Here is a 27541-nt window from a genome sequence, read left to right on the forward strand (position 1 = left end):
TTTAAAAATGTAAATCATCTACTATGTTCATGTGTTTTATAATTTTAATGTAGTTTGGGGCTCTCTTTGAAGATTAAAAAAAAAAATTCTAACTATTATCTAGCCAGTAAGAACTTCTGACCTCTCTGCCAAGCGTATCCACTGGATATCATGTGCTAATTGGGACATTTTTGGGGGGAGGGTGGGGGAAGGAGCTATATGAATTGTACTTGCCATTCGTTCACTGCAGTTTCAGTATCTATGAATAGATTCGGGAATATCAGGCAATCCAGGCATCACTGCTATTTTTAAGGAAAAGTCCAGATATGCCTCCCTCTCTAGTTGCACTTATTCAAATGTCGATGGTACGAGACTGCCCTTAACTTTTATTATATGTGACTAAGTAAAAAGGAATTTGAAATTTCAAGTGCAATTTTGTTTTGGTCTGAAATTCATGGCCTGTGGTAAGGATGTGAAGCTGAGTGTCTTTGAAACTATGGGCCAGAAACAAACATCAAAAGACAGCATTCATTTTTCTCCAAGGCCATGTGCCACAGGCTTCCTAGCTTTGTCCTAATAATAAGGAATAACTCATTTTCATATTTAACAAATACTTATTGAGCGCCTATGACATGCAGGGAACTGTGCTAAGAATCCTCAGGGGTAAAAGGACAACAGCTAACTAGTCTTTAAGTTGAGCTTACAACTTAATTAGGGAGATAAAAATATATAGATATAGAATTTCCCTGTAAGGCAATTTATGAGAAGCATATCCTCAGGTAAGAGAAAAGCTACTTTCAGGTAAGCTGATTGGGGACATCTTCAAAGACAGAGAGCCTGAGAAGAAAGGGGGCTTGAGTTGGGAAGATGAATATTGTGCGTGGTGCAACACGTATGATTAAAGGCATGTATGAAAACAAATGGCCTGTTTAAAGGTAAAAAGCAGGGACTGTGCTGACAAATTGGCAAGTTTGGGAGGGGCCAGACAGTAAAACCCTTAACTATTAGGCTATGCATTCTAGACTTGAACTTTATTCTAGAATAATGGAGTTAGAAGGGAGTCTTAGCAATTGCTAAATATGGCAGCTGTCAAATCTATTTTTTTAAACAACAGGACCCTAGAATATTTTACATGGAAGCTCAGCAACCAACCAGATAAAAGCAGAGTTGCCTGGAGTGTTTTATGTGGGGCATGGGAGTGGGAGGTAGAAGTCCTTTCCACTTAGCCTCACTCTTTTCATGGTCCCCATCTCTGAGACAGAAAATTTTGTAGCACTTGAAAGATCCAGGGGACAGTGAGCAGAGGTTTTTAAAATTATTTCTTCAATTAAAAAAAGGAAGGAGTGAAGGAAGGAAAGGAAGGAAGGAAGGAAGGAAGGAAGGAAGGAAGGAAAGAAGGAAGGAAGGAAAGAAGGAAGAAAAGAAAAAGAAAGATCCATGGGATTGAAAACCACTAATTTCCAAGTCCTAATGGAAAATCACCAGAGGTTTTTGAGCAAGGGAGTTATTTAATTAAATCGGTATTTTAGGAAGATAAAGCTCACAAGATAAACTGCAGAGAAGCCAGGAAGCAGGAAGAAAAATTAAAAGATTATGGCAAAAGTTCAGACTTAAATTAACATAGGTCCCAGGAAATGGTAGGGGTCAAAAGAGAGAGGGATCAAGCAAAGATGGCTTCGTGGATTGACATGCACATAAAAGACTGATGATATCCGATATTTGTAGGGTCTCCTGGATCATCTCTCTTTATTAGAGGCAAAATCCCAAAACAAGACCACCAGATGCCTCTATCTTTAGGAGGGTGCTCCACTGTTTAATAGATTTCAATAAATGTATATTTTACATCAAGTGAGAAATTATATGTCTCCCCTAACAGATTTGCTTTAAAAGATGTTCATTATGGAACTGATTTATAGAAATCAAGCAGGTTGTTTACCATTAAACTTACCTATGCATCTGGTACCATCCGGAGAGGCGTAAAAACCGGGGGGACATTTGCAAAAGTAACTGCTGACTGTGTTTGTACATTCACCCCCATCACAGACTCCAGGAATGGTGCTGCATTCATCAATATCTAGAACATAAAGAAGAATTTCAGTATTTGTAGAACACAGTATAAAACTGTTATTTTGAGGATTCAGATGTAACAGTCGAATCACGTTCCCAGAAACAGTGGCCATTACAGAATAAAAGCTGCATATAAAATAGTCACTTCAAAAAGTGGGTGCTTCTTTTCTCAACACAGACTTATCCAAGGAATTTACTGAATTCAAATGATTAGAGCAAAAAAAAAAAAAAAACTCCCCTTTAAAATCTAAAACCGTGTACTTTTGTTTTACCAAGTAACTAAAGCAGGCTAATATTCCTATTTGTTTCAAAATTATTTTCCCTGCTGTCTCCATGGTTTGTATTAAGGTCCATTTCTATTTACTCTATATTCTGCATCAGTTTCTGTATTTCCTTTCAATCTGATTTCCACAAAGCAGATACTGAAATCCTAGAGAAGACCACGTGGCCTGAGCGCTGACCAAGACTTGGCCAAGTTGGTGTTCTCGGGGGCAGTCAAACTGCCATTATGATAGTTTTCTGTGGGTTCAAAGAGTGAATCGTGGTAGGCACTAGGATGCTCCACCCAGATTCTGTCAAGGGAGGACTTGCTGTCTCAGAACTGGAGGTGCCTCTGGCTCACAGCTTCTTCTGGGACCACCTGAGCCAAAGAGAGACACCTCACCCAAGGCTATACTTTCCCAGGCGCCCAAACCCAATGACTGATTGTGGAGGAGGGGTAATGGTCCATTCCCCTCTCCACAATGAGGACAGCTCTGAAAACCACTCCAACTCCCCAACTGCCTTCGGGGTGAGCTGAGGTCACAGCTGGGGTTAGCCCTCAGAGCCTGAGGCCGCTGGTGCCCTCTAAGGAAGCAATAAAAGTCCCTTAGGAAAACTCTGATCATTTCCTTCAAGGGCTGCTTTTGAAGAGCCAGAATTGTACACTGACAGTTGTCAGTAGATGTGACACCGTGAAGGAAGAGAACAGATTAAGGACTTCCTGTTTATGCTAGCAGTGAACTCAAGGCACAGAGCATCTGCATGGCCATGTCGCACTAAGCCAGGGAGAGGTGCAGTTTGACCTCAATCTCCCCAGAGTATTGCAATGGCCAGACTAACACCCTTGGACTCAGAAGGCCTTACCATTTAAAAATAAGAACATATTTCTCCAGCTTAAGTACTGCTCTTTACTTACAAAACATAGTTCTAAGTGGACCAGATTTAAGTATCTTCTAACTCAAGTTCACCCAGTTAGTTAGAAAGGCAGCAGTGACAATGTTTACATGCAGTTTAACTATTTTAAAGGCAAAATCCCCATTGTTTTATGCTAGGTTAGAGGCTAAACCAAACAATATTTCACTGCTTATATTAGAGTTAGTGCTAACATAAACAGCATTGTCATTGTGAAGTCATGTAATGGTAAAGGTGCATATTTTATTCCCGCAGATATAAATTTCACTGGAGTCAGTGAAACTCAGGCAGAGAAACAGCCAAGGACAGAGCCTAAGGTTCTAGAACTGGCATAACATCTAAAGGCACATTTTAAGACAGTTCTTTAATACTGATCTTTCTGAATTTAACAGCCTCATACTACTTAAAATCAACAGAAGCCAAACAAATATATCAAAGAACCTAGAGGATTCAATACTTCACTTAAAGATAGAGGAGGATATAACCACAGCACAAAGGTATTAAGAAGAATGTATCTTTCTCAAACTGTCCCTAACAGTTATGCCTAAGTCATATAACACCTATCAATGATCATGTGAGATAGTGTCTATTAAAAGAAATATCTCTCTACCTGTTAGTATAAATGATTGCTACATTCTTGTAAAGCCACTTAATATCTAAAGTTATTTAAGTGACAGTATATATCAAAAAAAAGTTATTAAAAAATCAGAATTAATTTGGGCAGGATGAAGGAAAGATCTTCCTTCATATGCTAGCTAGGTTAGATTTGGACCCTTTATTATTATGACAACAATAATAATGAGCTAATGTATATTGAGTGCTAGGCATTGTCTAAATACTTCCTGTGTGTCACCTCATCTGATCCTCACTGTAGAGGTATGGTTGTGGGACCTCGTTTCTATAATTCTGGTGCCAAGGAGGCCTTCGAAAAACTGGCAAAAGTAAAACCTGAAATAAGAGCAAAGAGGCTCATTTATAAAGTGATGTTCAACTCACGTCTCCAACTGCCAGGGGCTGGGCAGGGGACAGGGGGCAGGAGGCAGAGTTTCTGCCCAGGTACACGGCCTCAAAGGTCAGCAGGTTAGGAAATACTCCATAGTTGGCATCTCCCTAATTTTCACACAGATCAAGATAAAACTACCAGGCCACATTTTTCAATTTAAAGGATCTTAAATGTCTCTGAATTCCCTTCAGTGTCCTCTTCTCAGGAAAACGTCCTTTTCCTTCACGTGTCTAGTACCTTTCAGCTTTCCTGGACAACCTTCCGTCTCAGTCCCATTGCTTTGCAGTAATGGAAGCAAGGTTCCGATTTTACAACCAGGCTGTGCTGGAAGTCCCTGACAGTAAAAGGCTGGAATAAAGCATTTGAATTGGAATCGCTTATACTCTAAAACTCATTCATACTAATTTATTATTCCTCCAGGCTCTTACCACTCTGTTTATCTCCTTTTAATAGCATTTCAGGGATCCCAAGTAGGAGAGACTCTGAGACTGGTGGCTTTCTCAGTTTCTGTGAGCCAGCCTGTATCAAACGCCAGCCATAAAAGTAAATCACTTTCAGGGGCCTGGTGGGGAGCGAGGCTTGGCTGAAAAGAGCTACTTCTGTGCTCTAGGCAAACCTGATTTGCTGCCCCCATCCTTTGTTCTTGGTCTTTCTTCTCATCCCTCCATCTCATCCACTTTTCCTGGGCATTCTTCCGGTCCCTCGGCCATTTCCCTATCCTGGGGCAACTCCAGCAGAAGGGAAGGAAGGAGTGTGTGTGTGTGTGTGTGTGTGTGTGTGTGTGTGTGTGTGTGTGTGTGTGTAGGGAGGTGGGAGGGCAGATGAAATGAAGCTTAGTCCTGGTTCTGGAACAGGCATCACTGGGACACTCAGCTGTCCAGGAGCTCTATCCATGGACATCCATCATCAGTGAGAAATGGGGGAAACTAGTTAACCCTTTCTGGACCATCTAGATTATTAACAGAGTGAGAAAAAAAAAAACAACTAAAAATTGCGGCAGCTGTTTAAAAGCAATATGTGACATTAATAGCTATGAATGCCACCACACCTTTGAGATGAACTTCATCACACACACAAAATCCAGTCACACCACATATGCCAGCTTGCATATGGTTTCTTACTCATGCAGTACCAGCAGTCTGATCACAATTGGAAAATAATGAGAAATGTGCGGATAGAGTCTGGATTGCAGAATGGAAAGAACCCCCAGATATCATCTTGTTCAACCTCCTCCTTTGAAAGTTGAAGTAACAGAGCTGGTAACCAACTTGTCCAAGATCACACAGAGGATGAGGGACATTACCAGGACTAGGGCCAGGTCTACCTTAGTCCTAGGGCTCTTATACCTCTACTACAGAGATTTTGTTCAACAACTGTATAGGGAGTCAGTGACCTTGAGCAGTGAGAGTCAAGGGCCTGCAACCAATTGCACAGGATGGAGCTCCACCTATGGCAATGGGTTAAGTAGCCCCAGGAATTCTCCTTGGAGCCTGAGAAGATAAGAACCCCTAACAGCAAGTAGCCATCAGATAAATATGCCATTATTTTAGAAAGCGTAATCTTCAGTTTCTGGCTCGCATATTAGGAAGTGCGCAAACTTAAGAGTCATATTTTTTAAAAATCCTTTGCATCATGCAGTGCTATTATAATTGTTAAAGGCTGGCTTGGTGAAAATCTAAATCCCAAAATATTAGTGGTTAATTAGGAATCCAAGGGACTTTTGCCAGAAATAAAACTTAATCCTTTAATTATACTTTTTATTTCTTAATTTCCTTCCACAGTAACCTATGCAAATATGGACTTGTTTTCCAAAAAGAGAAGGCTCATATGTTCTTTCAGTGTGTACGCTCCAGATTCAATAGAAAAGTCAATTACAAACGTGGGCATGAACTCTGCTTCCATTTTCCTCAAATCACAGCTATAAATTTCAATCTTTTTCTTCTTTAATTTATGAAAATTTAATAATTATTATTTAATCACTTCAGCTTGTTAGCTAACATATGAAATGTACTTAAATTGTATGTGTTGATATAAAACTTGGTACATGACTTTTTTTTAAGTTTTGGGAGGAGAATATTTTAAGAAGAGGGAATTCTGCAAAAGAAAGATCTCAAGATGCTTTCACCATCACAAAGGGAGTGAGGGTTAGCATCTTGTAAAGTGATAAAACCCATATTGGATTGAATTGTTTTTTAAAATTACTGTGGGCTTCCAGGTACCTAGTTCCTTCCTCTCCAGGTAAAGAGGAAGAGATACATTTTAAAAGTCACTCAAAGTGATAACAAAGGTGTTGGAACAATTTTTAGAAGAGCGCAGAATCTCATCGTGGCTTTACCATCAGCCTAGGGCACACAGATGGTCTCGTCAGCCTTTCAGTGAAATGGCCCAGGTTTTCTGGAATTTCTCCTATTGACCTTCTGGGGACCATCCTGTTCCCAGAGTTATGCCATTCCCACAGTGAAGCGTTGGAGTGGGAGAAGAGCAAAGTTGTTGGAGGGGATCCAGCTCAACATGTGTCTTTGGAGGGCATTCCAATTACTCTCCTGCCAGAGTAAGACAGGGCAACAACGCCCACACCAGCCTCCAGGCCAGACAAAGTACATGCAATACAAATAGGACATTCTCTTCCAATATCAATTTTGCATAAAAAAAATAAAAAGGAAAGGGAAAAAGCCATTATCTGAATTTAATGTAACAGTAGATGGCAAAGGAAGAAAAAAAGGTCTAGTCAAAGCATTCTGTTTATATATTGCTACTGACTTCAATAGTTAGCTGGAAAAAAAAACACATTTGTGGAAAAAGATTAAGTAATTCTCAGACTGAACCATAATAGGTTTCTTAGCCTTAATAAAAGGATTTTAAATCATTTTTCTTTCAGTATGAATATTAAATCTGTATGTCTTATGTCTAGTTCATAACCATCGAAGGTGATCGGTCATGAATGATATATTAACTGACTGGTCCGAATGAAAGGTAAGAGATTCAGGAAAACAATTCTAGTCCAGGATGGGAGCTGTCATAATTCCAGAAAATAAAACGTAGACTGGACAAGTCAGATGAACCCTGTTGCCCTAAATCTTAAAGCTGACTCTGTCTCTTGAAGTCGGATATATTTAAAGCTGAGAAAGCCTACAGATGTAAGATACAATCCATTGTTGATGTGGTTTTTGCATGCAATAAACCTTAACAGCTTTATTAGTGTCATAAAAGCATATGTATAATAGTACCTGAAATCTATACCTTAATATTTTAAATATTTTCAAATATTAGGAAATGTAGTTGTTAAAGGAGAGGTAATGGCTTACATCTAGGATAGAAGACCATAAAATATGGTATGATGAGAGCTAGAGCATGAATTAAAAAAAGTAAATTTTAGTACTATCTGAATGACCTCAAATAGGGACTTAACATACCCAAGATACAGTTCCTTAATTTAAAATATGAAAGGGTTGAACTAGGTAATTTCTTGCCCTTCCATATTAACATTCTCTGTTTCTAACTTGACCCACAATAAAACTTCTAAAACACATTGGCCTATAGAGAAGCAATTTTATTGTTTCTTTTTTTAAACTTACGATGTTTTTAAGAAGCCCTACGCCTTTAGAAAACCTCATTTTTCACAGCTACCACAACTGTTTATAGTATGTTCAAGAATATATCATTATAAATTCTGTGAGGATGAATAACTGAAAATAACTCTAACCCATCAAGATAATTCTACCAGAATTAGATTACACAGTTTCAGGGCAAGTAGATATTAAACTTATGTGTAATTTATGAATTGCAACCTCAAATTTAAAGCTGTCTTTCACGTGTGTGATATACTGTGGCTCTCAAAAAAAAATGATTAATGATGCCAGCCCAGATAAATGCATTGGAACGAACTATTTCTCATTGCTAGAGTTTAGGAGCACAGACATAACAGCAACTGCTGTCAACAAAAGTGCATGAATCTAAACGAACCCTCATATCACACCAGGCAGAGTGAGTTGAGAATGAAGGAAACGTTTTCTCTGCTAAGCTTGAGAATGCTGTTACATTATTGTCAGATATCACATATATAAGGTATACGCACTCACCAAAGAAAAGAGAGTTCAATGCTGCCTACTTATTTCCTAGATGTCTCTCTCTCATGAAAAAAAGCATGTATTACACTTGGAAGTCAGGCCTCTTTTTGGCAAACAGCAGTAGTAGTGAATATGAACATATTCTCTGTATATACATTTTTAGAACCTCAATCTATAAACTAAATGCAAATAAATCAATTTACCTCATTATTTTTGTTTGATTAGCATTAAAAGTTTTTCATTTGATAGGCAGAAAAGAAAATCCTAAACTTGTACTCGGAGAATTAATATGAGTTAATACAGTTCTTTAAAAAATCGAACATACATTTTTAACTAGAAAAACATCAAAAGACGTTATTCTGAATAATAGGTAATGATCAAAATTAAAATCATATCTCTAGAACTATGCAAAAACATGTGTCTTGAACATTTAAATCCAAATATTGGTTCAAAAATATTTCATGTTTTAATATTTAATTTGATTCAGATGGATCTCTTATTTTGAGTCTATAAAAGTGGAAAAAGCTACAGGGTTTTTCTGGTTCAATAGCACAAAGGCATATTATTCCTGGTAAAAATATTATATTTATACATTTACAGAAATGACAAAGACAGAGGATTTAGGAACAATTTGCAAAAAGACTGGTCGCCGATTGGGTTTTGCCTGCCCCTCCGCCTCTTAACAGCAAAGAATGATATTTCTTACCTTCACATTTTTGTGACACTTCATTAAATTTGTGTCCAGCAGGGCATTTGCACTCAAAAGACCCAACAGTATTAATGCAATTTCCTCCTTGACAGAGCCCAGGGATGGCCTGGCATTCATCCACATCTGTCAGATTTTAGAAGAGAGAAAGAGGAGGAAGGGAGGGAGGGAGGGAAGAAGAAAGGAAGGGAAAGGATAGAGTGAGAGAGATGGAAAGAGAGAGGAGATATATATATATATATATAATTCATTGATTCATATAAAATATTCTTATAACGGTCTATAAGAAGTTACAAGCATTCTTTATTTTCTCATCTTCTACCTTCTCTCATGTCAAGGAGAATATCTGTACTAACTTTTATTATGGATTTTATTATGCATGCTGCAAAGTACAAGTATACGATAAAAAAAAAAAGGTTTACAGTAGTAACTAGAGTTATTCAAGAGACCCTTAGAATCAAAATGCAACATATTTCTATAACAAAACTGTCTTCGAGTTGTAATGAATAATTCAGTTAAAACTAAATTTACTGAAATAAGATCAGACTACATAAGACAGCTAATGTTTTTGTACAAATGAAATGAAAAACAGTCACTTTACATTCTGTAGAATTGTCTTGCCCAGGGGAAATTCAACAACCTAGCAAATTAGTCCAAGAAGTAAGAGAGATCCCCAGATGATGGTACCTTGCTGGCAGAGCAGCTGCTGGAGCAGACCTTTCAAAGTTGGATCATGTCCTCCTCACCTTAAAACTCAAGTCCACATTAAGTCCCAGAAGATGCTACCTGACCCCTCTACTTTTTGACCTCATCTCCTACCTCCTCTGTCTCTCCCTCCCTATCCACACTGGTTCCTTGTCTTTCCTCAAATACAGCGAGGATGCACCTGCCTCAGGGCTTTGTGGTGGCGGCCCCTTTGCCTGGACTATTCTTCCTCTATACTACTGTGTGGTTCATGTTGTCCCATCCATCAGGTCTCTGCTCCAAAGACACTTTAGAAGTTGACCATTCCCTGACTAGCCTAATAGCAAGACCCACCCCCTGTCATTCACCACCCTTCTTATTACTTGGCTTATTTTTCTCCATAGTAGGAATCAAGTGACTTAACAAATATGTTTGCTTTCTTTTGATTTATAAGTTGATGGTCTTCAATACAAACATCCAGAGAACAGTTTTTTTTTGTTTGTTTTTTGTCCATTCTGTTCATTGTTGTATCCCCAGAACCCAAGAAATCAATGTGGAACTCCAAATACAAACCTTCTGGAAACAAACATAATCATTACAGGCTCATTATGTTCAGTTAGAAAGATTGTGAAAGTTCATGTACATTCTCTCCACCTCTTTATCCACAACATAACAAAGTCTGGTTTAATAAAGACCCCAGGAGGGCATTCTAACTTTTCTTCTCCTGCTTTGGGTATTTTTTTAGAAATCTGGAAGCCTAGTATACTCTTTAGTTTGAGTCTTCATCGTGTGAAGCAAGACAGGAATCGCAATTGCACACAATTGTAAGATCTCTAAAAATCTACATTCTTTTTTTTATATTCTTTTACTTTAAATCTTTAAAAACTAGACATTATACTTTTTAAAATTCAAAACCACATTCTTAAGAAAAGTCGGCACATAGAAAAGGGGGGTACTAAAGAAACAGCAATTTATACTTCAATAAATCCCACTTTTGATAAACACTGTTGGTGCTGACCCCTGGCTTCTATGTACAACATCTGACTGCTATGCGTGAACTTTGACCGGCAGCTGGGCACTCAAAATCTGGCTCTCTGGTCACTATCAATGAGTTCATGGGTATTAACTGACTTCAGAACACCAAGACCAAGAATTTCTTCAAAATTCACTAGGACTTTCTAAGGATGAAAAAATAAAAGTGTCACTATTTTAAATAGAATGTCCAAGCCCACAAATGAATAACTGCATGTGAAATATAATTAGATTATGTTTTAGAGCTGATCTCAATTTTTTCTTAGACTAGAATTTTCCATTCAATTGATATGTTTAAAATGTTTATTAAAATGTCATTTAAAATTAAGATTATACATATAAGTAAAACTAGATAGTCTGGTTGATCATGACTTTTGGCCAAGAGGAAATAGACATTAAGGCATACTCTGCTGGCCATTCGTTTTAAAAATAAAGACAGAATAGGCTCCTTTATGAACCCATTTATTCATCCACAGCCCCTTATATCTGGCCCATGGACTGAAAATACCAGCAAGAAGACAAAGCCCCAAGCTAATAATAGAATCTCTCGGAAAAAAAGAAAAAAAATGAAGCATTTCATTCTCAAAGTGGCAATGCAATTACCATTTTGATTCCATGGGTTTTTCACAAATTTTCTTATAAAAAAACTTTTCTTGGATGTTGAATAGCAGAGTCAGAAAGCGACAGAAGGAAAATACTTGAAAAGTCCAGATCGTCTGAAATGAAGAGCAGTCGCTCTTTCCCTTTCCTTCATTCTCTCTCCTCCTACTATCTGAACGCCTCAGCCTCTGACAATGAATGACTCATGGACCAGCAGCTGGGCACTCAAAATCTGGCTCTCTGGTCACTGTCAGTGAGTTCATGGGTATTAGCTGACTTCAGAACACCAAGACCAAGAATTCCTTCGAAATTCACTAGGACTTTCTAAGGACGAAAAAATAAGATGGCACTAAAGGAGGACTAAATTTACTTTTTATTTTATAAAATCATACAGTTGACTCCTTCGTAATTCTAAGGTTTCAGTGACTTCTTGCTGCCCCTGATGTCCAAGATACGTTCAAAGTTCACGCGTAGTGGTTGTATGTTGTACATAGAAGCCAGGGGTCAGCACCAACGGTGTTTACCAGAAGTGAAATTTATTGAAGTCTAATAAAAAGAGCCCCACAGAACTCTGTGGTTAAGCTCAAGTTCTGTCTTACTGCATATTATCCTTAGAATTAACATATAGAACAAAACTAAACTGGGATCTATTTGCCTCAGAAAAGCATACTCTGAATTTTCTGAAAATATTGTGACTTGCTAAAAAAGCACCAAAAACGTCTAAAGGAAACAGATACAGCCTGGGAGTTTTCAATCCCATCAGTTTAGTGCAGAGCTGCCTCTGTTCACTTCCTCCTGTTTCCTGCCAGACATCCAGACAATAAAAGAATTTGTACAGCTGGAAGAACAGGAGTAAAAGCCAAAAACAGAGTAAGGGCTTCTATGGGAGGCAGGAGAAGAGGCAAGCCGGCTACATCTGGGGATATTTAAAACTGTGAAACAAATCCTAATTTATTTTTGACTTGTAAAAAAAAAAAGCATAATGTAGCATGTAAAATGGAGAGGGGAAGAATTTTCTTCAGGTCAGCTAAGTACAACCCATGAAACGAAGAAACTCCAATGATTTCAAATGAAAAGGGAAAAAAATCAAGAAAAACAAACCACCTTGTTCACAAATTTTGCTTTGTGTTGCTATAATGTGTAGCATGGCTGTAAACAGAATCATAGCACCTCATGGAAACACCTCCGAGGTCGGAAGGAGAAACTGCTGGCAAGGAAAAATCCAGGGAGACCAGCTGCTCTCTCCTGAACCACGCTTCTAATGTCTAAGTTGGATATGATGCCGTCAGCAAAATCGTGAAGTTATATCTCCGATGCTGCTTTTCCCTTCTCTCCAACTCCGTTGGAGAAGGGCTCTCCAGAGCAAATAAGGTGAATCCATTAACAACTCCATCAACGTGGGGTTTACCTTGACAAGCTCCCGTGCGGATATTTGGAATGAAGCCTCGGCGACAGGGGTGGGGCTGGGCAGGGCACATCTCACATGGGTGGCCCCAGGCTCGGCCCACTGTGGCACAGCAGAGAGTTTTTGTACAGACAATCCCGCTGAGCTGTCCCTGGCACATCTGGTTGCTGACCACAGTAAAACACGGGCCTGTCCTGTAATCTGAAAATAAAGGAGAATTCCATGAAAGTCCAGAAAAGCAAGAACCACCACACAGAGGAACAGCTGTGCCTCGTCTTGCTTAACTCCAAATTGGGAAATGGTCTTCAGGAAGAGAGCCACACATCGCTGACTCCATGTGAAGCCTCAAGAGATCAGTCTACCTCTGCATCCCATTTTCCTCACCTACAAAATGAGGATAAAAACACCGGTTCCTACCTACTTTGAAGACACTGCTGTGAGGATCGGATGAGCTAACGGAAAATACAACTGTGATGTGTGACACAAATATAATAATAGTATCACATATTCACTCACTTGAGAAAGTGTATCAGTGCCTACTTACTATGAACCAGCCCCCATGCTTGATGTAGATGCTTCAGTGATGAAGAGGCCAAATCCCTGCCCTCACAGAGCTTACAGTCTATTATAACTCATGCCGGAACAAGCGAAGAATTTCAAAACTTTCAATGAGGCAACTCATGGTACCTTCTTCCTGGGAGTTCCTTGAACAAAATTAATGGTTACCCATTTCTTCTGGATTGGGTCCATCTTATTTTGAATACAAAAACCGAGCAAGTAAACAAACAACATTTTTAAAATTTAAGCCAGGTAAGGACATTAGATATTTAATACAAAGTGTAAGGACACTGGTCTGAAATCATTGTAATCCCTGGGCAAAAAAAAAAAAAAGACCATCTCAAAACAAACAGGGATAAGCTAAGGCCACAGGAGAATTTCTGAGTAGTTTCATTGGATACAAGATCTGCCTCCTCCCACCCCCGCCCCCCACTGAAGGGAGAAAGTCTATCTGGGTTCAACGTCCAACAAATAAAAAAGATTAAGATGTAGTAAGCACAGAAGAGCAAAGCCAGGCTGCGAGAAACTGGGTCATAATACCCATTTCTGTTCTACAGTAGCCTTGACAGATAAGGGGATGCTGGGATGTGGCAAGACTCATGGGCTCCTATCTCCAACCCAACACTGTATGCTTCCTCATGTCATTTTTAGAGGCACACCAGATACAGATAGAGTGTTTCCTGTGGGTCTAGGAATGGGCTAAATGACCACAACATGTTCCTTTCACCACTGAATTCTACAGTTTTATGGAAATCACTGGGTATGTCAATGAAACCACTGGGTTATATTTTCGTTTTTATTTTCTTCTTTCTTTCTTTCTCTAAGTAGCTAATGGTACATAGGCATGCAATTTATTAAAGACAACTCTTAAGTACAGTACCAGCAAGACCGGCCTCACACCTTTGTTCCCCTCAAGTCTCTACATGCTCTGCGCTCACCCACCTTTCCAGCCCAATCTCCTGACACTTCCTCAGTTTATTATTTATATTTTTACTTTGTTTATGCTGATTATTTTTACTTTTATATAGTCAAATTCTAGGTATTTTTAATAACCTTCATGATATGCCAAATATATTCAAAATCTGCCATCTTCTTCCACAGATACTGAATTCAAACAAGAATACAAAAATTAAATTCTTGAGCTGTTGAATAAAATCTCTGCCTTCATGTCATTGTCAGTAAAGAAAAAACCTATCAGCACCAAGTGTGCAATAAAATTGCTCTTAAATGCAATAAGTACATGGACAAAACACAATGCTAAACCTATCTTTCTTTCTTTGGGTCAATTTTCCCAAATATCATATATAGACATTTAATAAGTACTTCTCTGATATATGATGTTTCTTTTCTCTTTTAATATTTTATCATGTAATTTTCTGATATAAAAATAAATAATTATTTCAGACAATTAGAAAATAAAAATAAAGTACAAATAAGAAAATAAAAATCATATGTAATTGCATGTAAAGAAATACTTGATAACATATTGGTTATATTATTTAACATAACTTTACATGCATCTGTATTTTATTTTTTATCAAAAAATATTAATTATCCTAAATATGCAATTTTGCATCCTCTGTTTTTTCACCTCACATTGCCAAAAGCATTTTCCCGTGTAATTAAATGCTGTTCCAAAATATAATTTAGATGGTTGCATAATTTTCCTTCAAATTATAGCATAATTTATTCAATAATTGTCTTACTGTGCGTCATTTAAATTGTTTGCAATTCTTCATTATTACATACAACATTCAGTGTACATTACCAATAAATTCCTTTCACATGAAAAATGTTTAGTCTCATGTAACAGCCATCAAGATTTTTATGACTATCCATATCTTACATCTGAGACTAGAAAAATCACAGCAACATAATTTTTTACTTAAAAAAAATAAATGAAACCTTCTATGTTAGGTAACAAGGAAGAAAATTTAGGGGTTTTTTTCCTCTTAAATTTATTGAGACAAGTTCAAATGTTTTAATCAAACAGATTCATGTTGGCAAGCCATTTTTGATCTTTATAAAACATAACAGAACATGAATTTTAATTTAAAATCCTCTCTTCAACACTTCTTGGATTTGTTTTTCCTCTTCATTTTGCCATGATACTCTAGGGAATGATTCTATGCATGAAGTCTGCAAAGATTCAGGATAGGTGCAAATACGGTGATTTGAGAGTGATACCAGCAAAATCAGGGTACAGAACAAAATGCTAGAAAAATATGATCCAGTACTGTCTGACACTGGTTCACGACTTCAGACACACATTCCTCATTGGAAGGTCTTCATAACAAGAAAAATAACCCTTAAGACTTTTCCAGAGTCAACAACATCTTGCCCTCATTTCAATAAGAAACACATGAAATAGAAATAGCACTTGTTAATTCTGACAATATTCATTAGGCATCTCTAAAGCCCATAAGGACTCATCTTTATAAAAACGTACTGAATATTTTGAGTATAGATAACAAAATTGATTGACAACACATTTTCACCCTAGATCCTTATCACTACAGACAATGAACCAGATCATTTGACAGTGCAGATAATTATGTGGACATAAATGTATGTGTAGAGCCATACTTTCAGTAAAAATTATTGACTGCAGAGGGAGAAGAATAATCTGGATGAAACAGAATTGGATCTAAAAATCTCTCAGAAGATAAATGCCCTATTAATGTGTTTTTCAAATGTCATTCTGATTTAGCAGAATGTGCTTTTTGCCTTGTACTTCACTTAGATGGCCAAAGATGCTGTTTTTAGTACCATACTCCAACCACAGAAACAAATCTGCCCACACTCTCAATTCCTTGCTAATAATCCAATTATTTACAATTATTCCCAGAACTTACATGATACGGGCTAAATTTACATACTCTCTTCTTTTTCCCCAGCTAGTCCCAGCACTAGATAGGAAATGTGCCTATATCAATGCTTGGGTAATGTCTGACTCATTTCCCCAATGTAAATCATTATTCCTAATGCAACTAAAATATAGTATTAAAAATACTTTCTGTTTTCAAATTGCTCTACAATCGCTTCCTTATAAAACCTCCACGAACTAGGGCAACAGGCCAAGCCTTTCCAAAATTAAAAGGCAATTTTACTTGTTTTTAACTGGCTTACTCCAGTATGGCCAGTTCATGGGAAATTCTGCATCTACATGTTCCCATTCTGAGTGGTTAGGCTTGAGTTCCCCAGTCCCCCAAGATTTAGCCTAAAGGCTTGGTATCTAACCAATGTGTGTCTGCAGCCTTCGATCCTCAGTTCATTCCCAGCTATACAGCTCAGAATGCTATGATATACTCATTATTTCACTTTCATTTGTAACTGGACTTCACCCTGAAGCAAATGCTTCACTCACTAAGAATATTCTGTGGTACAAAGAATTTTTGTCACTCCTGCCCAGGCATTAAACCACAAACTGCAGGGGAGGTACAAGGATATAATTTTGGGCACTAGGCTCCAATTATTTTAAATCCTTTTCATAAAAATTACAAACAAAAGTATGAGATATCAATTTATCCATGACCGAGAGGGTCACAGCATGCTTATTCCTTCCAGGTAGGTTGGCTTGAGACACATTGGTGGGTCTAAGTTCCTAATATGTGGAATTTTAATACAACCTTCTGAGGAAGGAGTACAGAGAACTTTTAGTCTGATGAAAATCAAAGCAAAGAAGTTCCATGATCATAATCAGTCTCGTAATTGCTATTTCTTCTTACTTCAATTATTTTTAACCTTAGAACATAACAAAATCACCTAGTGAGGGTTTTGTAAAATATTGAAGCCTGGCCCTCATCCTTGTCCTCCCACAGGCTTCCCCCATGGAATCTGATTCCCTAGATGTGGCATAAGGTTGGGGCATCCATATATTACATAAGCCCCCAAAGTGGCTTTACCTTCTAGGGCTCTAAGTTGTAGGTCTTTCTCTATTTCTTTTTTAAACATTATTGAGGAGTGCTTATTTTCCATTATTATTGGAGGTGTTTGCAAGATAGCTGACTGCTCATCTGAAAGTCTAACCTTAGAAATGTGAGAGATCTCATGAACTGGGATCACTGCCACTCAATATACCCCAGTATCTCTCAACCAGGACTGCCACTCTAATCATGGCAAAATAGCATTCATTTCCATAGTGAGGACTGATTACGAGGTACTTTATTGAGTTCTTTATTAATTATACTAACCACAAGCTCACTAAAACAAATAGCAAATCAAAATTTAAGAAGGCCAATCACCCATTCTTCTACTATCCTAATAGTCATGAATTCACATTTGCAAGATCTCTCTTCCCAGTATTAGAAAGCACACTTACATACATGACTTCACTCTATTACCATAAACTATTCCAGCTTCCCTGTCCAGTGCTGCAGCTAGTACCTGAGTGAAATTTCAGGGGAATTTCCCAACCAAGATCCAAACACATTGATCAAACTTAGCATCAATAACATCAGAAGTTAACTCTTAATTTCTTATCCCTGTCACGAACCACTTTGAAATCCTTCCACAGCTCCTGATTTGAAGAAATACAAAGTACTAAGCATTATCAAACCTTAATCAAATCAAGCTTCCAGAACTAAATTCCAGCTGAGAGGGCATACAGGGATAGAAGAACAAGATAAACGACACCGCAAGGAAACAATCAGAAAACCCAGAATTTGTGATTTTCGAAGGCAACTGTCCTGGACTTTTCCAAAAGTAAATGAAATCTCATAGCTGCTCAAAAAAAAAAAAAAAAAAAAGTAGAAGGATCAGTTTAGATTAAAAAGACATCAAAACCAAACCTTAATTGAATACCGTTTCAAAAAGAGACAATGGGGAAATTTTATATGGACTGATATGACATGATATTGTGAAATTGTTGTTCTCTTAAATGTGATTATAGTATTGTTACGTAAGAGAATGTCCTTATTGTTTAAAGATGTGTCATAATATATGCAACTTAATTTGCAAACAATTCAGCAAAACAGATAACAATTATATATACAAATATATACAAAACATATTATGTATACATATATAATAATGTATATTATATACTATATAATACACCAATAATATATAATGTATACATATATACAAATTATATTATATGTTATATAAATATATGCAAATATACATATGTACGTAGAGAGTACTATATGTATAAAAGTGAAAATGTAACAAATATTTAATGTAAGTGGAAGATATATGGATATACTTTCTATTATTATTTCAACTTTAATGTAGATTTGAAATTTTTCAGAATAAAAATTCTGAGGAGTGGGAATTCCTTTCTGAGCTACTTTTACTAGACAATATTGCCTCTCACATTTCATTCAAGCTTCATTTTTTGTTTTTTTTTTAATTACACAATAAATTTCAACTACTTTTCAATACATTTAGTTCTATAAAATACTACATGGAAGATTATGAACATTGTCTACATAATGTAATTTAAAGAATATGACATTTTGACAAAATTTACTAAACTACAGTACACAAAATATTTATCTTTATGCAACTGTATCTTAATTATAACTAATGTTTTTTTAAAAGCATTTTAGAAATAAAGCATAAGACTAAATGCCAAACTATTTCTACATTGATATTTTCCATGACTTTTAACTTCTTTAATTCATAAGTTAAAAGTATTAATTGGTATTATAAATTTTAATATAAATATTATTCAAAACTACAGAAACATGACTTGTTGTACAACTTTTAATCTAAAATGCATATGAAGCAATTCACCAAAATTCAGGCCGTATTTCTGTGGGACCCAATTATGTGTGGCAGCAATTCAACTACAGAAAATTGTTACCACATTTTATTCTGTTCCATGATGAAGAAAACAGTAAGCAATCTTGTTCAGAGAAGAGCAGATCTCATTTCTGAATAATCATTTACCTGACATTATTTGTTCCCTCACTGTACATCCTACAAGTCATTACTGATTTTCATTTCCCCCCGAAAGTTATCTCTAAATTACCTTTACTAGAAAAAAATGAGTGAATGGTGACAAGAAATTAAATCTGGTTCCAGTGATATATCTACCACCAAGATAATAAAATCATAGGAGGTGTCTTTATTTTTAATGGTTTGCAAATTCCACAGTAAAGAACCAGCTGGCTCTGATTTATTCACTTTTTAAATGGCTTGTATGAGTGCCATGTTAAACCAAACGGAGTTTTACCACAGAGCATCAGCTATTGAACAGCAAGACAAAAACAATAGTATTATATAACAATTTGATTTATTTGTTCTTTCATATTTTCTTCAAAGCCACCAAGTATAAAACATTCTGTACAATCCAAAAGCAAGATTAACAACATAAAAGTAATGAGCCCTATGATCAATGATATTTAATCAACTCATATATCTTAAAGGTGGCTTGTAATGTTTTATTTCTAAATATAAGTTCTACCAAAAATGAATTAAATTTCGAAAGGTTCCTAATAGAATGTTGTATCATTAAAATTGGAAAATTATTACTATAAATAAGTTTTTTTTTATTTAGTGGATAAAGGTCTATGTCCGTAAATGGGCAATAAAAAAAAATTGATTAGAAATATTCCACCGTAGGTTCCACTAAGATGAGATACCTGGAATAGTCAAATTCATAGAGACAGAAAGTCGAATGGTGCTTGCCAGAGCTTGAGGGAGGGAGAAATGGGAGTTACGGTGTAAAGGGTACAGAGTTTCACTTTGGAAAGATAAAAAAGTTCTGGAGATGGATGGCGGTTGTTTGCACACAATGTGAATGTACTTAATGCCACTGAACCATAAACCTAAAAATAGCCAAAATGGTAAATTTATATGTTATGTGTATTTTACCACAATAAAAAAGTATCCCACTTTATAAAATAAAATTTGACATTCTGATTTCAATGATCAGGTTCAACAAGTAAACTTCATAACTGTAAAATGTAATAAAGGGTTTCTTCATTCAACAAATATTTATTGCTACTATGTTGTATTTGTGAGCAGCATGTGAGAAAGTCCCTGACCACATGGAGTTTACAATCTAGTGGGGAAGGTAGTAAATAAATAGGTAAATATGTTTAAAGTAATTTTAGATTTGAGAGTATAATTTAGTTAGCAAATGAAATAAACACGATGCTGTGATAGAGAGCAACTGGGTTTATTTATCTCAGTTAGAATTATCAGGGAAGACTTTTTGAAGGAGGTGATGTTTAAATTGAAGCCTAAAGGATGAGCACAAGCCAGCTGTGCAATGTGAGAGGAAGTGCTTTCCACATTTAAGAGACAGCTCTGAGCTGGGAGACAGCCTGGCTTCTCTAATAAAGAGAGAAGGCCACTGTGACCAGAGCTTAGAGAGCAAAGGCTAAGAGGCACACCATGAGGTTGGAATGTTAGACAGGGACTGAATTACACAGCATATTCCAGGAATTGTCTCTAAGTTCAATTGAAGCCATTGAGACCACTATATGTTATTTATAAAGAGTGCTGCCTAGAGGGCTCAAGAATGGAAATGGGAAGGCTTGCCGAGAGGCTGCTGAAGGATTTGTGGTAAAAAATGGCGGTGACTAGACAAAGGTGGTGCAGCAGAAATGGAGAGAAGTTGGCAGGTGGGAGATGTCCAGGGAGTGCAGAACCAACAGCACTTAAAGAGGGATTGGATGTGAAGGTGAGAGAAACAAGAGACAAGAATGACTCCTGGGTGTCTGGCTGCGGTAGCTCGATACATGGCCAGCCACTCACTGAAAAGCAGAATCGGTGGGAAGATGAGGCTCTAACTTTCAGCATGAAAGTTCTTCACATTTTCACAATCAAGTACCTAGTATAGGACAAGTGATTTGAATTGATGAGGCTGGCCCTGAATAAAACAATACTGTCTGTAAATCCAAATACTATTAAAATAAAACAAAATCTATGTGTAATGAAATTATATCTTGGTCCGTATATTTTAGCTTTTTCACTAAATTTCTTGTTCTTCTCTGTGAGCAAGGATTTAGTTGTATCACATTCAGATATTTATACATAAACTTTATGGTTGAAATTCTTACTTCAAACACGTTTGGCCAATTCTCACAGAAACCTGAGTGTTAAGTACACATGGCTCAGACCAACAATATGTGATGGAATCCTGGCGTGGTGGGCGGGATTTCCTCCAGAGGAACTGCACTGCTGCTTCTATGAAATGACAGGACGAGGGAATCCAAGACCACTAACATTCTAGCTGCCAGCTCTAAGTTCATTCTACAGGAAATAGATACATACCACATTCCAGTGATATTATCAACTCTCAGGGATCTGGTGAAAAACTTAAAGCGAGGACAAAAGTTCATCCATTAACCACAACTGAGAAATGTCTCATATAAATATGGACTTTCTATAATATCAAGACAGATAGATGACAGTGAGATAGTTTAGATACATTGGTTGGGAAGTATTATTTCTAGAATATGTTTTTTACGATTTGCTTATGGCTATCTGATAAACAGATTGTTTCTCTCTCTCTCTCTCTCTCTCTCTCTCTCTCTCTGTCTCTCTCTCTCTCTTTCTGTCTCTCTCTCTCTCTCTCACACACACACACACCATTGAACTATGCTATGCTAATATACTATCAAGCAGTTCTCAAGGTAAACCTTCTATTCTCAGAATTTTTCTTTGGAAGAAAATGTCTTGATGAATGAAAAATTCCTGAGACTATTTCCAGCTCAGGGTCTGGCGCTGAACTCAACTGAAGAAAGACAAGTTAGAAGAAAGTACAAGCATTACTCAGAATACACGAGTGAACTGTGCAAAAACCGGCACAGAAGGTAAGAGGATGGGAGAGGCAGTGGTATCAAAACCCAGTCAGAAAGGTCTAATCAATCAACAAAAAAAAGATTCTTGACAAAAATCCATGCATGATCAGATATCAAAATGCGGCAGAACGATTTTCTGAGACCAAAGATCAAAAGCATTAGAACTTTGACAATACATTTCTGCTATTATTTTATGGTCATCCATCTTTAAGATCTACCACATGAACTGAGAATGTGTCACTACCTGGACAATCACAGTGGCCTCTCACCACCTTCACTAGTAACATACAGGTTTTGATGTTCTGGGACATTTATATGTTTTGCAGGCAACAACTGTTGTACAGCATAGAATAGCGATTACACAAACATGAGCCATGCTCTTTGGAAGCAATAATTATGTCCCAGACATTCCTGGTTAATGATCTGAAGAGCTAAATATTAATATTACAGTACACAGGCAGATAGGCCAATATAGTTTTCGTTAAGTTTTGTCTCATGCAGCCAGTGAAAGAATGGCACACAGCACAGAAATTTCTATTCTAAAGTTGCTCCCAAGACGATGAGGTCTACAACTATTAAATCGTGTGCTATCTGAACATTAAAGGGGCACTGTGTTATATCGTTCCCTTTTACCACTTACTAAAGATTTACATCAGCTTGGCCAGACATTGGGGTTTCATCTGAGGCAGCTAGTTAGATACGTGCGGAAAGTACATATGGTTAGGAAATAATAAGAGACAGCATTTAAAGTGATTTAACATGCCCCAAGAGGCAAGCTGAACACCACAATTTTCTCCAACTGTGGAAGAAAAAACAACTTGAGCCAGATTCTGGCTCTCTGGATGTATGAACAGGTCTGCATTGTATTCCCTTGGATATTTATGAAGCACGTTAACGATAATTAAAATTGAATTTCCAAGCCTTTAAGGGTAAAAGTTAGCAATATAATATCAACGACCTTGGAGAGTGTTATAATTTAATCTACATCATATCCGCCATCCTGGGATTTAACTACCAATATTCAAAATTCACAACTTCTGCATAAAGCAAGTGTTCTTAGGCCCTATGCTTGTACAATTACTGCCGTAGTTCTGTGGCTTAAAGGTAGTGCTGCTGGGCTATTAGCATTCAGATTTCTCTAGTCTGGGCTTCTTAACCTAAAGATCACAGTTGATACTCAGGAGGTCCAAAGGCACCCTGAAATTGTATATAAATCACGAGTACCATTATAGTAGTTCTGGACATGGTAAAGGACCTGGTATCTGAATGCATCCAAGTAGGGTGATCACATGTCCTCTTCCAGACATCTGGAATTGGGATTAAGAAGCACTGGTCTTGATCCTTACAGGCGGCTGGAACTCCAGATGATGTTACCTTGGTAGCTGTGGGCCAGTCGTACTCAAAAATGCGCAGAGCAAGCCATTTGCATGGAATAGACAGATTGCAGGGAGGAGCAAAGACAGGGATGATGTGACTGACTCCAGGGAGAAGCTGAGAGAGCATCTGGTTCCTGCTTCCACCCCTCAAGAAAGCCCTGTTGTACCACTGCCCTGGGGTTCCTGGGACACCCCAGGTTTCTTATGACAAATCTTTACCGAGCAAGCTAGTTCCGTTACTTGCAACCAAGTGGATTTAACCCAATATGGGGTGTGCATTTGTACCTTTTGGATAGAAGGGAGTCCACAGTTTTTATCAGATTCTTAAAAGTGTCCATTGTTCCAAGAAGGTAATAAGCCTCTATGCTATTTAATAAGAAGTCATTAAAAAGAGTTGAGTACTACTTAGATAACTTGTTCAGATTTATCAGTTTTATAAAATAACTAACTTCTCATTCTCAAAGAAAAGTGAAAATTGAAAACCCCTCCCAGTTCGTAACACAAGCCCAAACAAAAACCACTTCAGCAAACTACCCTTGCACTTCAGTTGTAACCTAAGAGGGAGCCAAATAGAAACAGATGAACTCACAGGAAAATGATCAAAGACATATAAATCAGTAGCTAACTTTCACTAGCATGCAAAGTTCTAACTGATTTTCCTCAAAGCAGCAGCTGTATACTGCTAGATGCCTCACCTCTTTAGGCAGAATCAATCACACGCGGGTAGAACTAACAAGGCGGTAGCCTAAAATGTCAGGGGGCCTGCTTTTCAGTCTCAGCGCAGCAACTCATCTGCTGTGCATCTGGACTCAGATATTCCACCTGCCTGATGGGTTTTAAGTGGCTGAGCCATGAACCACTCAGATCCCCTGGTGGGCTTTCGGTTTGCCTGAGCCAGGACAGCAGCAGCCAGGTTAGAGAGAATAAGTTGTTTTCATTGTCCAAGAAGGGCAATGTATGTGAAGAAACATGTGTCCGATAGGAGCGCATTTTCCTACCAGACTTTCTCTTCCTACACCTCTTATTTTGGTGAAAGGCACCCCTATAGCCCAAATACTAAGTCTACGAACCTGGGTAGGGGTTTCACAGGAACCCTCACAGCCCATACTATATCATCATACCCCACAGGAGTGAACTTAACTTGAGTTAGAACCTAAGACATTTTGTGATATGGTCCTTACTCAGCTCCATCTCTTGTCACTCGCCTGAGTGCACACCCTCTGTAGCAACACTGAGTGAACTGTAGTTCCTCAACTCATAGAGCTGTTTCCAAATGCATGTGTCTTTGCAAATGCTGTTCCATCTGCCTGGAATGCCCTTCCTTTCCCTATTTTCCAGAAAATTCCTCCTCTGGAAGTCTTCCCTGACCACATTCCTCTTCCTTTCTCTGGGGCACTAATTAAGCTCCACAGTAACCATTGATCTATATGATTTGTCTTCCATCGGACTATGAGCCTTAAGGATAAATACTGTATCTCATTAAACTTTGATCCTCAGGGTCTACAGTAGTTTGTGGGCCCATAATAAGCACTCAAATATTTATGAATGAATGAATGAATGAATGATGATGACAGATCACATGTCTCCAAGTTAGTCTAAATCTATAACTTTTTCACTATTCTTCCCCTTTGCCCAAGCCGTAATTAACTACTTGTGATTCCCTGAATCTATCTCACTTCATTTGAATCCTAAAACTCTGATTATCGAGGTGGCAATGAGCTGTTACCCTTTGAGTCAGTTTCCTCTACCCTCTGTAGTCTCATGAGTAGTAAATGAAACCATGTATATAAAATACCTACCAGAGTCCCAAGTTCTTCTATCTTCCTCTCCTTCCCACATATACCATGGCTATACATAACTGATGTATTCTGTGATTCTTAAAAACAAATGCCATTGACCCACAGTCTACAGAACATACACCTTTTAAACTGTTCTGTAGGGCTGATAGATTTGTTCTAAGTCATCTCTCTTGCTTGTCCTCTTGTGTGAACAATAGTTGGGGTTTGCAATATAGAGCAAAGATAAAGGCTGGCAGGCAGTTTAAGTTCAAGCCTGGATTCATGAAGCCCTTGTTCTGAGCAAGCTGAAAGGCCGATTGACCCCCTCCATGATTTCTTTCCCCTTAGCTACCTTCCATCTAGGAGTGGACATGTACCCAGGCCTGGTCAGTAAAATGCAAATGGAAGCCTACAGGATGGAGAGTCAAGGAAAAGTTTTCATTCTCTGGTAAAACAAGACATACTCATCTATATCATCCCCTTGTCCTTTCTCACTTCTAGAAAAATGTGATGCCCTAAAGTCCATTAGCCAATTTGTAATCATGAGGACAAAAGTCCCAAAATTAACCCTACTTGTTTAAGCCACTGTGGTTGGGTTTTCTATGACTTCATCTAAACCCATTCCTAACTGAGACACCAAGTGCATAGACTTGGTACTCATTTGACATATATGAATGAATGGCGCAAGAGTAAACTATCGCATTTCTGGAATTTTTATGTAGCATGTATTTTAATGATTAAAAACATTGAACAAAGCAGATGAAGTGCATAAATAAATTCACTCAAATTCAAAAGAGAATTTCAGACATTATTCCTTCGTGAATTCATATTTTAAAAATTAACTTAATTTTCTTTCCTGGCAACTGTTAAGGTATCCAACATTGAAATATAACTAGACTCTGCTAACCTGCCTTAATACTCTGCTCTCTGAGGTACATACATTTTTAAAATTAATCAACATGGAAATGATCATATGCATCATCACTATCAAAAGAGTTAATGCCAGCTCTCGTTTGTAAAATGCATTCCATTTTTTAAAATAAGCTTGCTAATACTTCTATTGAAGACTATGTTTCTCCATTCTATTTTCTAAGCACTAGAGATATTTTTAATGTGATGTGCCCCATATACTGCCCTTAACTGAAAATAAAGACCACTATCCTCTTTCCTAGCTTCCCAAAGGTTATATGTATTTGATTTTTTACCATAATAATCATAAAAATATAAACAAATACAGTGGACATCTGGAACTAATGGAATTCTGGAGTTATTCCCAAACAGTGGCAATTTCAAACTATATGTCAATAAGAGTGTACTGAGAAGAAAGCAAAGAACCATGTAAATGCCAAGGAGGTTTATGGGTAGGGAGAGACTGGAAGGGCTCTGAAAGGTAATTACTGCATTCAAATCAACATGGGAAATTATTCAACCTTTGAACAGGGTAGCAACACCAGTACTTTACGAAAACACAGATAGCCCATACAGCCAGTAAAAATACTGTCTTAGCTTTACAATATATTGTTTTAGTTCAGAGAAGAGGAAGGGAAAGGATGGTAAATGAATGCTTATCACATTTTTCTTTCTAAAGAAAAATCACTCTTGTGAATGTGAGAGGAATCGCTTTTTTTTTTAAATCCCAGATGCTGTTGTTAATTTGAAAAGATTCATCCAGATCTTGGAAAGTCTTCTGATGACAAGTCTGATTTGAGAGAAATGCTCAGCTTGTTATACAAAAATATTCCATAATTATGAATTGGTTGCGCTTCAAAAGTTTATGTATAAGATGAGTGTTGGAATATCTCATTTTAGAATTGGAAAGAAACTTATAGAAGAAGGAAAAGAAAAAAGACATTTATGGAGAATTGTACTGGCTACTCTTACATGCTATCTCCCCTAATTCTCACAATTCTCTGAGGGATATTTTCTCCCTCCATTTTACAGAACAGGAAACCGAGCCTCAGAGTAAAGTTAAGGCTATACAAAGATTAAGTGACAAAATGAAAATTCTAATTTTAGCGTTTTTGATTCTAAACTCTGTGCTTTTCCCACTATATTACTTTGCCTTTCTCAGAGAGATCATACAATTTACACAAGGGTAAATTAAAATTCAGAGGGGTGAAGTAATCTTCTCAATGTCACAAAACAAATTAATGGCAGATGAAATTAGAACTTAGATCTCTCAAATCTTGAATCACGCTCTGTCTGTTATTTCATATTTCCTTAGTTCTCATTATTTTCTTGTCTTCCTGTATCCCAGGATTAAATCACAGCACTCAAGATTAAAGCGACGTTGGTATCAGGATCAGTGTCCTACTTCTCATACTCCTAAATCTTGAGTGACGTTTAAATCCTCA

General features: G+C 37.4%; 1 protein-coding gene across 2 annotated transcripts in view; it reads right to left on the minus strand.

Moving 5' to 3' along the window:
• The window catches only part of FBN1 (fibrillin 1), a 216439-nt gene that overhangs the window by 107217 nt on the left and 81681 nt on the right, over nt 1-27541 (minus strand). For both annotated transcript variants that reach the window (XM_016163229.2, XM_036218301.1), the window contains exons 7-9: nt 12720-12917; nt 8996-9121; nt 1928-2053 (exon numbers count right to left, since the gene is read on the minus strand). In XM_016163229.2, the coding sequence (XP_016018715.1) occupies nt 1928-2053; nt 8996-9121; nt 12720-12917 (450 nt within the window). The remainder of the gene's footprint in view (nt 1-1927; nt 2054-8995; nt 9122-12719; nt 12918-27541) is intronic.

This window comes from Rousettus aegyptiacus, unplaced genomic scaffold (genome assembly GCF_014176215.1).
Source record: "Rousettus aegyptiacus isolate mRouAeg1 unplaced genomic scaffold, mRouAeg1.p scaffold_m13_p_3, whole genome shotgun sequence".
In the NCBI taxonomy this organism is placed as follows: domain Eukaryota; kingdom Metazoa; phylum Chordata; class Mammalia; order Chiroptera; family Pteropodidae; genus Rousettus; species Rousettus aegyptiacus.